Raw genomic sequence first — 13,114 nt, 5'->3', positions numbered from 1 at the left:
TGGAAGTTGGGTTTGGGTTTTGTTTTTTAACTCACCTTCCAGATCCAAGTCAGTTTAAGGCAACACATAAATGGTTCAATTGAATTGTTGAGACTGCCACCAAATCATTTTCTCTGCTTAAGCCACCAGGGAACAATCACAGAAAGGGAGATGATTGTACTGATTGCAATGTGGTTTCAAAATATGGCCTCAAAGTCTTTGATGCGTCCTTCCTTCAAAAGGCAAACATGATTCCTTTCCTCTTGGGTGTAGGTCAAACTTAGGGACTCACTTCTAGTGAACAAATTTCCCTCTAAGCTCCGTTTTCACTGCATCTCACAAATTTAAATAAGTTGTATTTCTATTTAGTTCCAAATGCTTTTAAATTTCTCTTGAGGTTTCTTCTCTGACCCATATATTACATAGAAGTGTTGGTTAATCTCCAAATACTGGGGAATTTTCCAGCTATCTTTCTGCTACTGATTTCTAGTTTAATTCTATGAGGTCTGAAGACATATGTCGTATGATTTCTATTCTCTCATGTTTGCTAAGGTGTGTTTGATAGCCCAGAGTGCAGCCTATCTTTCTTAATGTTTCATGCAAGTTTGAGAAGCACATGTATTCTCCTGTTGTTCAGTTCAGTTCAGTCACTCAGTCATGTCCTACACTTTGTGACCCGATGGACTGCAGCACATCAGGCCTCCCTGTCCATCATCAAACTCATGTTCATCGGTGATGCCATCCAGCCATCTCATCCTCTATTGTCCCCTTCTCCTGCCCTCAATCTTTCCCAGCATCAGGGTCTTTTCAGATGAGTCAGCTCTCCACATCAGGTGGCTAAAGTATTGGAGTTTCAGCTCAAACATCCGTCCCTCCAATGAACACCCAGGACTGATCTCCTTTAGGATGGACTGGTTGGATCTCCTTGTAGTCCAAGGGACTCTCAAGAGTCTGCTCCAACACCACAGTTCAAAAGCACCAATTCTTTGGAGCTCAGCTTCTTTAGAGTTCAACTCTCACATCCATACATGACTATTGGAAAAACCATAGCCTTGACTGGACGGACCTTTGTTGGCAAAGTAATGTCTCTGTTTTTTAAAATGCTGTCTAGGTTGTTCATAACTTTCATTACAAGGAGCAAGCGTCTTTTAATTTCATGGCTGCAATCACCATCTGCAGTGATTTTGGAGCCCAGAAAAATAAAAGTCTGCCACTGTTTCCACTGTTTCCCCATCTGTTTACCATGAAGTGATGGGACCAGATGCCATGATCTTAGTTTTCTGAATGTTGAGCTTTAAGCCAACTTTTTCACTCTATTCTTTCACTTCCATCAAGAGTCTCTTTAGTTCTTCTTCACTTTCTGCCATAAGGGTGGTGTCATCTGCATATCTGAGGTTATTGATATTTCTCCTGGCAATCTTGATTCCAGCTTATGCTTCCTCCAGCCTAGCATTTCTCATGATGTACTCTTGTAAGACCCAAACGTCAGGTCTCTGTTCCGGAGAGGAGCTCCCGCGACTCAATAAACAGTCCAGCAGATGCAATATGCAAGAGGCTTTATTGTCGGTTTGCGCAAGCCGGGCGACTCTAGTCTCCTCGGAGGCAGAGTCGCACCGTATAGCAGTGTAAGCTGACTTTTATAGGCAGAAGTCACATTGTCAGCACATCCAGTACAGTGAATGAATAACATAATGTATACCATTAGCACATCCAGTACAGTGAATGAGTAACATAAAAGTAACATAATGTGTATCATATGGGGTCATCTTATCTGTGAGTACAGGTGCTTGACGTCAGTTGGTTCCGGAAAACAGCAGGCTTGTTTGTGCAGTTATTGGGAAACCTATAGACGTTCCGTTTACACTTCTCTATCCTTATTTTGCAAACGGAAAATTCTGCGCAAGTGGAAAATTTACACAGGCCAGGGAGTTTCATGGTGTTTTTCAGATTCTTTCACTCTGCATATAAGTTAAATAAGCAGGGTGACAATATACAGCCTTGACGTACTCCTTTTCCTATTTGGAACCAGTCTGTTGTCCCATGTCCAGTTTCTTTTCTTTTTTTTTATTCAGATTTAAGCATTAAATTGAAATTGAACAAATTAAAAAAACAAAAACCGCCAAGGCTGTCCCGCGTGCATCCTTTTGCCTCCTGTCCAACCTCTGTGCCCCCATGGACGATAGCCCACCATGCTCCTCTGTCCATGGGTTTCTCCAGGCAAGAATACTGGAGTGGGTAGCCATGCCCGTCTTCAGAGGATCTTCCTGACCCTAGGATCGAACCCATCTTTTCTGTATTGCAGGTGGATTCTTTACCCACTGAGCCACCTGGGAAGCCCAAGGCCTTATGATTTTAAGTAAAAACTAAAACAAGGAAGGAATTCAACATAAATACATACTGAGCTATTACTATGTTTGAAGCCTCGTGCTAAATAGTCTATAAAGCAAATTCCATAAAGGAGAAACACAAGGAAAGGCCTTTTACAGTAACATGCTGCTAACTCGCTTCAGTTGTGTCCGATTCTGTGCGACCCCACTAGGCTCCGCTGTCCCTGGGATTCTCCAGGCAAGAACACTGGAGTGGATTGCCATTTCCTTCTCCATTACAGTAACATAACATCCAAACATAACATACAAAAATTCTGTAGCTACTCCTTTCTAACTGAAGAACAATTTTGCTACAACAGGCACTAAGATTTTGCAAAAGATGCGCTCAGATTTCTCAACCTGGGTCAACCTCAAGGTTGTTAAGGTACTCATTATTTAAAAATATGGAATTTTGTCCCATTGTTAGAGACCGTGTTCACTTTTAGCTTCAAAGATAGTCACCTTGCTGTTGACCCAGGACATCCATCCCCTCTACCCCACTGACAAGTTACCTGTCAACAGAGATCCATGCTTTTCGCCCTAAAATGGGCATAACCAAAAGAGAAGGGAAATCACGTGCCAAGGCACAGAAATCTTAAATTCTTGTGTGCTTTGGCACATGGTCTTTAATCCGGTTTTCCCAAGGTTGCACTAGCTAGGCTCTTCAAGGTCTCTTGCATCTGAAGACTACTGCGATTAAAACGTATCTCTTCTTAGAAGGAATTCACATAAAGCTCCTGCCTCTATGGGAAATTAGCTAGCTGAGGGTTTAGGCTAACCACAGGGTAGGAGTGAATCTGGTCTCTCTTTGAAAAACCTTCCAGGGGCTAGCATCCCCCGCCAGCAACAGAGCTCGCCTAGGTACCACGTGTCTGCACCAACAGCGGGATTGGCCGAGCGCATTTTAGCTCTGCGGTCTAGACGCGCACGGTCCCGCCCAGCTGCCAGAGGAGCCTGGAGGCCGAGAGAAGAGGCTGGAGGGAGATCGCGGAGGGGAGGGGGCGGGAGGGGGGTGGGGGATCCGGAGGCGCCCGTGGCCGGGAATCTGGGAGGGCCCGGAGCGGCGCCAGGCGGCTCGCCTCGCCACAACGTGCCCGGAACACACAGGCCTCACCCTGCGCCCTGGAAGAAGGAGCCGGCCCACCGCTTCCCGCTTGGCTGCTCCTCGGCCTCCACGGGCCCGCCCGCTCCAGCAGCACCCCTGGGATCTGCGTCCCCAGCCTTGCCCCCGTCCGCCCGCAGCGCCCGGCGCCCGCCCAGGAGCGCGCGGCAGGGGTGAGTCGAAGTCCGGGATGCGCCAGGCGTGCAGGGGAGGCCGGAGCATCTTGGTGCCCGCGAAGCCGTGGCCTCCTCCGTCTTTTTAGCCGAAGCGAGACAAGGCGCTGCAGACCCCGCGGGCCTGCCTGCCGCAATCCTCACACCCCGTTTGTCTTGCCTTCAAGGGGCGGCGCCGAGGCCCCACTGGAGCCCGCGTTCCCGGGCCTTTGTCTTTGTGGATTCGGCGGGTCGGCCTAGCGGGGCGCCCGGGGCGGGAGACGCTGCACCCGGCTGGCGGCCCTGCTGAGGCTTGGGGGCCAGAGAGAATGGGAAAGCGGGTCCCCTTCTTTCCTGTTCCGGCCATCTTGCGACTCAGATTCAGCCGAGGGGCGAGGGTGGCCAACCACGCGGCGGTCGGGGCCAGGCTGGTGGCCGGGAGTGGAGATGAGCGCCTCCGGGCACTGCGCGCCTCCTCCCCCGAATGCAGTGGGAGAGCGCGGAGAGACCCCCACCTGCATTCCCAAGGGCTTGAACCCAGAGCCCCGGTGAATTCCCCTAACAGGCCAGAGGCACAGGAAATACGAGGGACAAGGGCCGGGAGCTGACGTTTTACCTAACCAAGCGCCTAATTCATTCGGATTATCCTTTATCCACGTGTCCTCTTTGGCAAATTCCTAACACTTTTTCTCTGCCTGATTTATGCTAGGTGCTGGGGATATAACGGTGAGCAAGAGACACCACGGCCCTTGTTCCCGTTGATCCTGCAGCCCAGTGGATGGAGTCCACAGTACCTAGACCTGCCAGGTTGGTGTCCTGACGCCTTTTAAGCAGACTGGGAAACTGAGGCCTAGGGCCGATATAACTTGTTACACCAGGTCTGCACGTGGAAGAATCAGACCCTGAAGCTAGATCTGTAAGATTTGTATGCTGGCTGCAGTGAAACGGTAATAGCTCTTTTTCCCCCAAAAAATCCCATTCAAAATTATTGGGATGTGTGGTTTCTGTGAAGTCTTATGTGTATGCTTAAATTTTTGGATGCTTTCATGTGGACTTATTTGTAGTTCTCAGTGTTTAGAAAGGGCTAGAAATGGTTGATATTACAACGTTGCTTCCAGTTACTCTCAACTGTATTTTCCTTTCTTCTGTTCTTTGGCTGTTAGGAAAGACAGAAATTTTCCTGATGGTTGGTCCAAACAGGGACTCCCGGGTGGACTGAGGGATGGCTGGCTTTTCCTCAGTTCATGCATCTCTGTGGTAGCCACAGGCAGCCCCCAGAAGACCTGGAGAATGAGAGCCCTGAGGTCTACAGGTTGCTGCTAGAAATATTTTAGCCCCTCCAGAAAACAGAATGCAGCTGCCACACAAGTTTGTAAGGTAAATACCAGGGCCCTACAAAGTTTCCCCTCCATATAATTGTTTACATCTTTATGTTTTGAAAATGTGTCCTTTTGGAAAGACAAGGAAAGTTATTACACATTCTGGGAAGTTCTCTGGTTTGTAAGAGCTTTCCTGGTAGCTCAGATGGTAAAGAATCTGCCTGCAATGCAGGAGACCTGGGTTTGACCCTGGGTCAGGAAGATCCCTTGGAGAAGGGAATAGCAATCCACTCCAGTATTCTTCTCTGGAGAATCCCATGGACAGAGGATCCTGGCGTGCTACAGCCCATGGGATTGCAAAGAGTCAGGCTCAACTGAAGGACTAACACACTCACATGCTCCATCAAATATAATCGACTACACTACAAATTTAATTCTTAAAACAACTATAAGTGTACTATACAAAATGGGCCCTTAATTTTCAGTGTACCATTCAATGAGTTTTGACAAATGTATATATATCCCTGGGTAATCAACAGCCCAATCAGGATAGAGAACATTTTTTATTATACCCCCAAAGTGTCTTCATGCTCTCTGGCAGCCAGCCCCCCTCCATCCCACTGATTTTTGCAAAGATTTCTGTCAACGTTTTTCTGAGCTGCGTGTGAAAGATGAGGATGAATGGTTATTTCTGATCCCCAAATCTAAGGCTAGGGTCAGAGGCTGCTGCTAGGATGTGGTTCCTCACCCCTTAAGGACTTGGGGGGTGGCGTCTGGGGAACCGGGAACTGTGTCCCCTGGAGGGGTGGGCCGGTCTGTCCTCGGGGCCCATGGCGAGCTCTCGTCTGGTCCCGCAGGACTCTGGGCGCCCGCTGACCGCGCGCTGGCCGCCTCGCACTTCGCTCCAGGTGGCCGCCCGGGGCGCTGCCATAGCAACGGCCTGGACGCCCAGACCTTAGGCCGCCGCCGCCGGGACCCGGCCTTCTCCCGCTCCCGAGGGGTGGGGCGGCGGCGGCCCGGGAGGCGGCCCGGGCCGGGAAGACGGGACTGCCCCCTCCCCCGATGCCAGCGGAGGCGGCGGATTTGCTTCGGATCATGGTAAGGGGGCGGGAACCCGGGGATGCCAGCCTGCGGATGCGGCGGGGTGGGATGGGGGGAACGATGGAGGGTGGCGGGACCCCCCAGCTCCCTCCGCCTCCCCCCCGCTTCTGTCTCCTTCCCGCAGCCCTTTCAGAAGCACGTCTACTACCCGCTCGCGGCCGCCGGCGGCCTGGAGGGACCCGACGCCTCCGCAGCGGCCGCGGCGGGCGGGGCCGCCATGGCCTGTGGCCCCCCCGGCGCGGCGTCGGGCCCCCTGCCCTTCTTCCAGTTCCGCCCGCGGCTGGAGAGCGTGGACTGGCGGCGGCTGAGCGCCATCGACGTGGACAAGGTGGCGGGCGCCGTGGACGTGCTCACCTTGCAGGAGAACATCATGAACATCACCTTCTGCAAGCTGGAGGACGAGAAGTGCCCGCACTGCCAGTCGGGGGTGGACCCGGTGCTGCTGAAGCTCATCCGCCTGGCGCAGCTCACCATCGAGTACCTGCTGCACTCCCAGGAGTTTCTCACCTCGCAGCTGCACGGCCTGGAGGAGCGGCTGCGCCGGAGCCTGGCTGAGGGCGAGCACAGCAAGAAGCTACTCACCAAGCAGACCGGCGAGATCAAGCTGCTCAAGGAAGAGTGTAAACGCAGGAAGAAGCTGATCTCCACCCAGCAGCTGATGATCGAGGCCAAAGCCAGCTATTACCAGGTGGGAAGTGCCTGGCGATTGGCCAGTAAAACCCTCAGCGCCTACTGGCTGGGATATGGAGAGTCCTTTCCTTTAGCCCTGCCATTTCTGTTTGTTTAAGATTTGTTTAAATCAGGAGAAAGTAGTCTTTAAGCCAAAGAGTACTTTTAACCAACAGATGACATGGCTCATTACCTTGTACAGACTAACACAGGGTTAATAATTTAACGAGCAGCCTTGTCTGCAGTGCTTTATTGAATTATCTAAAAGCTGGTGGTTCAAGAAGCTGTTTCCTCCTCCTAACAGGTGTAATGAAAAATAAACCAGGTGCAATTGCTGTTGAGGTTGGGCCCCAGATGATATGGAATGCTTACATCTTGTGGATTCCCGCCCCCCCCCCCGCCTCATTTTTAAATTTTGAAATGTTTTAAAATTTACAGGTAGATTGCAAGAACAGTGCAAAGACTTCCTTATACCCTTCAACTAAATTCGCCAATTATTAGCATTTGCCACATTGGCTTTATTTCCGCTGTCTCTGTATCATGCTATTACTGTTGAGCCGTCTGGCAGTGAGTTTCAGAGCCCTAAATATTTCAACATATATATTTTCTAAGAAGAAGAATACTTGCTAGTATAACAGCATTGTTTAAAAATTTAAAAATTCTTGTCTTTTTGTTCTTAATCTTCAACTGTTTGTTCTTGAACCCAAGGTAAATATTGTCATTTTTGAGTGTAAGGAAGTCAGCATATGTATCTTTTATGAATTAGGTGGAGAAAGGAAGAATGCTTGATGAAGATATCAAAGTAAGCAATAGACTGACAAGATTGATTTCACACCCTTACATTCCAGTCATTTTGGCTAAATAGGACTGAACAGGCCTTAATAGATTTAGGAGAGAGTGTGGAGAGCTGGGTGTAGATACAGATAACAGTGTGGTTAATTGTGCTTAAGACCGTCCCAATAGGAGCCTTGGGAGAAGTGTATTTAAACTAGGTGAACAGTTGGGAAGGAATCCTGTTAGAAAGTCTTAATGTTTAGCCTTGGGTACACAACCCCTAGGTGAAATCATCAATGATACCTGATATTGATAATTGCCTATTTGTTTCGCAAATGCTATTTAAAAACTAAAATTGATGAATAGTGCTGAGATGGTTCTTTAGAAATATATTATCGTAAAATAGATAGAATGGGTTCTGTTTAAAACCTTTAAAGAAAGTACACCTGGCTTTGATATTAAGCAGTGAACCCTTAAAACCTGTAACATAAAAATTTTATGTTTATAAACATATTTTCGTTCTTTTGGTTGTCATAGAAATAGCTGTTAGTAAATGAAGACTTTAAAGTGTTAATGATATATGAGGATAATAAACTAATGGCACACTTCTCTCAAATGAGTGGAACCTCCCAGCTCTTTGACCACTCAGCAGACTCTCTGAGCAGTAGTGGTAGCTGTATGGTGTGCCCAGGGGGTGATCAAGAAGAGGTAGGAAAGACCACACCACCTTTTCCCACTTAGTGTATGTAGTGCAGGCATACTCTGCCCTCTGTTAAGTGACTTGCCATTGTCTCTTGGGGGAGTTGTTGAGCTGTGAGAGCATTTAGGGTGACAACTCCAGAGTTATTCGACTTGGGTTTGAATCCCAGCTATTCCCCTGCACAAGTCATTTAGCTTCTAAACCTTAGTTTCCTCATCTGGAAGATAAGAACCTTAGTAGTAGGATCCCGTGAGATAGTGCATGCATAGCCTGAGGTGGTTGGTTTAGGTGGTTTAGTCGCTAGGTCGTGTCTGACTCTTGCGACCCCATGGACTCTAACCCTCCAGTTTCCTCTGTCCTTAGGATTCTCTGGGCAAGAATACTGGAGTGGGTTGCCATTTCCTTCTCCAATAGCATGAGGAAGGCTCAGTAAATAGTATCTGACAAGTGGATGATGTTATCTTCAGGGGCTTCTTCATAGTGAGCTGTGGTTACGTGTGATCTATGTCTTTGTGATATAATTATGATGAATAAGTGTAAGGCAAAACCTGAATAGGAGAGCATGTAGATAGCACAGTAGGACTGAAGCAGCAAATTCCAGGCTGAGAGAAACTCAGAAGAACAAATGTTCAGTTTCTTTATCAAGAAAGTTATAAGGAAAAGAGAGCTGGAGGTTCAGCCTATAGACTAGCAGAGAATTAAGAGACAAAACAACTAATTGCAAGGTATAACTTTATTTGGGTCCTGATTCAAGACAAAGTGCAAAGGATGCCCCTGGTGGTCCTGTGGCTAAGACCCTGTGCTCCCAGTGCAGGGGGCCCAGATTCCGTCCCTTGTCAGGGAATTAGATTCCACATGCTGCAACTAAGGCCTGGTACAGTCAAATAAATAATAAAAATAAATAATTATTTTTTTTAAAACTGCAAAAATGTTTTCTAAGGCGTGTGAAATATTGGGAAAAAAATAAATGGTTGGATATTTGTCAATAATTAAGGAATTTACACATTTTAGAAGGTGGGATGATAATATGATCGTGTTAAAAGAAAATCCTTTTGGAGATAGATTCTGAAATATGAACAGATGAAATACATAATATCCAGGATTTACTAAGAATAATCCAGGGGAAGGATATAGATGAACAAGTTGATTTGGTTTTTTTTTTTTTTTTTTTGCTTAAAAATTATGTTAAAAGGTAGAGAATAGAGATATTGGTAGGATTGGTTTTTTTCAGTAAGTTCATTTTAGGAGGCCAAATATTCCTAAGCTTGTGATCAATGATCTGTTAATGCTAGGCTTTGGGGATAAAGCTGTGAATAAAGAGAAGAGAGTTCAAACTCTCAGGAAGCTGACCTTCTAGATCCTAGAGGAACTGGACAGGAGATAAGAAGCAAAGGAAGTAACTAAACCTGACAATACTAAGTGGTGAGATGAACCATGATGAAAACAAGACAGGGCCTGGCAGGGGGCTCATCCAGGAAGATGTCTTAAGGACGTGCAGCACGGCTCCAGCATGGAAGATGCTCCGTAAACGACATCTCGGATGTTGGGAAGGAGCCAGACTTTCATGGAAAAGTCTGGGGAACATTCAGGCAGGGGACTGGCCGATGCAGGGTGTCTGAAGCTGGCCTGTGTGAGGGACAGGAAGAAGGCTGGCATGGCTGGAGTGTCATGGACAAGTTGGTGCTGGTGGGCTGGGACCCACCTCTGTAACGGGAGCAGCCTCAGGGGTTCCAGAAACCACCATGATGGGCTCCTGAGATGGTTTTTACTGCCATATGTCCAGTTTGGGACGAACACCCTGGTTGTAAATGTCTTTTTAGTTATGCTTTCAGCATCACTTGCCAGGCTGGTATCTCTTGGGGAAAAGCCCCCAAGAGGGAGTGCTTCAGGCACCCAAGTTTTAATTCAAATTAGGTGGAAGGGCACTTGTTAGAAACACTTGGAGTCATTGCTCTCTCCTTTTCAGTGCCATTTTTGTGACAAGGCCTTTATGAACCAAGCTTTCCTACAAAGTCATATTCAGCGCCGCCACCCTGAAGATTCGCATCTTGGTAAGTAGTGAGCTCTGCCTTCAAAGAGCTATTTTCTTTAGCCCTATAATAAGGGTACTATTTCTGGTAGTTTTTTCTTTCTTCAGCGAGACATCTCTCGCTGTCCAAAGCATCTCTCAATCCTTTTAAAAGAAAGCGTCATAGTCCTTGTTCAAACACTCATTAAGTGAATATTGATCCCCTGTGATGTGCCATGTACTGCATTAGGGCTCAAGGATGCAGCCATAAGCAAAACAGACCCTGTCTGGCTCTCTTACATCTTAATAGAGGGGATGGAGGAGTCACAGCTAAACAACTGAGTGATGTTTTCAAGTGGCGGCAAGTGCAATGAAGAAAATAAAGTAAGAGAAGCGAACTGAGAGTGACTCCTGGTGGTCAGCCAAGACCTCATTAAGGAGGTGATATTTGATCAGAAACCAGAATGATGACGGGGTCCCAGCATGCAGGAAATCTAGGAAATGAAGATCTCAGGCAAAGGGAATTCTCACTGTCAGCTGTGTTTGGGGGTGGGGGGCAGGCTGGTGTTTTGGGGAAGATAAAAGTTTGGTGGAGCAGAGTGAGCAGAGGTGGGTTAGGAAGGGGCCAGGTCATGTAGGGCCTCAAATGCCCTGGGTAGGAATGTGGACAATTTAACCAGCATAATGAGAAGCCACTGGAGGATCTTAAGTTGGAGGAGTGGGGACATGATGTAATTTGAACTGGTACTTTTATATTTTTTTGACTGAGCCACTCAGCTTATGGGATCTTAGTTCCCTGACCAGGGATCCAAAGCACCGCCAGTGGAAGCACCAATCCTAACCATGGGATGGCCATGGAATCCCCTCCAATTTGTACCTTTACACGACCCATCTAGTAGTGGGCGGGGGACAGACGGTAGGGACGGAGGTGGAAGCAGGTTGAAGCATGAGGAGGCTGCAACAGGTAGCCCAAGGGAGAGAAGGTGGCAGCCGGACCAGGACAGGAGGTGGGAAAAGTGGAGATGGAGAGGATTTATTCTGGACGCAGAGCCCAGAGATGTGACTCCACGTGGGAACAGGAGATGAAGTAAAGATGATCCTGGGCTTCTGTCCTGCACAAATGGGTGAATGGTTATCATGTTTACTGAGGGGAGGACCAGGAGGGGAGAACATTGAGGGAGGAAGAAGGATGGGGAATTTGGGTGGGTTGTGGGTACACTCAAGTCACACAGTCGCCATGCACGTGGGGATGCTGGAGGTCAAGGTAGAGGCCCAGGCTGGAGATAAAAACCTGGGAGTTGTTAGCAGAACTGGGCTGGATGAGGTCACTTAAAAAGAGAAGACAACTCAAAGCCAGCCCCACATTAGGAGCCCAGGAGGAGCAGATGACAGGGAGAAATTATAGTGATAGAGGCAGGAGGGAAGTGGAAAGTGTGTTGTCATGGAAACCAAGGGGCATGAGGGTTTCAAGAAGGAGACAGTGACCCCCAATGATCTTGAGACACAGGAAGATGAAGACCGACAAGTGACCATTGTTTTCCCAATGGCCGTTGGTGGACTTAACATAGCGACAGCGAACTGCTGGGGACAAAAGCTTGACTGGAGTGAGCTGAGCTGAGGATCCGGCAAGGAAGTGGTCATGTCGATTACAGCCATTTATTTCAGTAACGTTTGCTGGGAGAGAAAGAAGGGACAGGAGGCAGTATCTGGAGGGAAAGTGGGACCAAGGGAAGATTATTGTCTCATTTGCAGTGGGAGATACTAAGATGTGTTTGGGTGCCAGTGTGAATTAACCAGTGCCTAGAGGGGCTAATTGAAGGAGCAGAAGAGGGGAGGGGTTCTGTGGCTTGCAAGGAACCAGGTTTGCGACTAATCTAAATGTTATCAGAAGCAAAGAATGCAAGGCCTGTTTCTCCATGAGCAGAACAGAGCAATTCTATAGATTGCCACAGTAACCCATGGAAATGCTCATTACGATCTAAATGTTTTTGGTACCTGGACATTTATACTTCTAGCTGTTACTCACTACCTATATCTGCTTTTCCCTCCCTTTTGGGTCAGCCTGTTTCCATTTCTGCCTATTTCTGATAGATTTATTTAGGATACAGCTGAGCTTTGTATAAAAATATGAATAGCATAAAATTCCACTTATAAGCCATGAACTGCGGATACAGTTTAACAGTATATTGGAGAAATTGGGAAGATTAAATATTTTTTAAAATTAACCTATCATTCTTCAGTGTGAAACTGACCTTCTTTCTCTTCTGTTTCAGTATCTTATTCTATCTCATACTCGTTTCAGAGAGTATTTCAGACTCTGAAATGAGTATTATTTCTTCAGGTCATCTTTGAGATTCTGACTTTCTACTTTGGTTTCCATACCTTTCATGTCTACACTCACAGACACATGTATATCCATTCAGTCATGTGTACATCTGCATGTAAGTACATGAACATAAATGTTCTTCCCTTCACTTGTTGCTTCCTTTTACAACTTCTCAGTAGTTCATTTTTGCCCTGTGGACGGGTTGTGGCCCAAGTTTGCATTTTGAGTGCCAGCCTCTGCTTGTCTGAGCACTGATGAGGTGTTCAGGAGAGTTCCGTGGGAGCCAGAAAGATGGTGACCGTAGAGATTTCAATATTGCGGTACCTGCGGTCGAAGCTGTTGATTTCCTTTCTCTGATTGAGACAGGCGTCTTGAAGAAGAGCCCAGGATTATTCCTTTGCTCCCTGAATGGGCTCTCACTCTGCCTCTGCAAGGTTAATCCAACCTCAACCCAGTGGCTGAAAGAATCTGCTTAAAAATAATTCAGTGCCCAATGATGCAAAGGGCTGAAAATGCATAGTAAAGAGGAAAGTTGGCTTGTGCAGCATGAAAAAGAGTAAAGTCCCAAGAAAAAGCAATTTCCTTTGTCTTTATCTTATTAGTAGCACTGTACCCCAT

General features: G+C 47.3%; 1 protein-coding gene across 4 annotated transcripts in view; it reads left to right on the top strand.

Moving 5' to 3' along the window:
• Nucleotides 1-3,603: 3,603 nt before the first annotated feature.
• The window catches only part of DZIP1 (DAZ interacting zinc finger protein 1), a 49,011-nt gene continuing 39,500 nt past the window's right edge, over nt 3,604-13,114 (top strand). For 3 of the 4 annotated variants that reach the window (XM_065901653.1, XM_065901655.1, XM_065901651.1), the window contains exons 1-5: nt 4,309-4,406; nt 4,763-4,976; nt 5,776-6,016; nt 6,144-6,707; nt 10,129-10,213. In XM_065901653.1, coding sequence (XP_065757725.1) covers nt 5,981-6,016; nt 6,144-6,707; nt 10,129-10,213 — 685 coding nt within the window. In that variant the 5' untranslated portion in view covers nt 4,309-4,406; nt 4,763-4,976; nt 5,776-5,980. Of the gene's footprint in view, nt 3,621-4,308; nt 4,407-4,762; nt 4,977-5,775; nt 6,017-6,143; nt 6,708-10,128; nt 10,214-13,114 lie in introns of those variants that run through there. The other variant, XM_065901652.1, reaches the window with a different exon arrangement.

This window comes from Muntiacus reevesi, chromosome 11 (assembly GCF_963930625.1).
Source record: "Muntiacus reevesi chromosome 11, mMunRee1.1, whole genome shotgun sequence".
NCBI lineage: Eukaryota > Metazoa > Chordata > Mammalia > Artiodactyla > Cervidae > Muntiacus > Muntiacus reevesi.
Note: the sequence above shows the minus strand (reverse complement) of the source record. Positions and strands in the feature narration are given on the sequence as shown.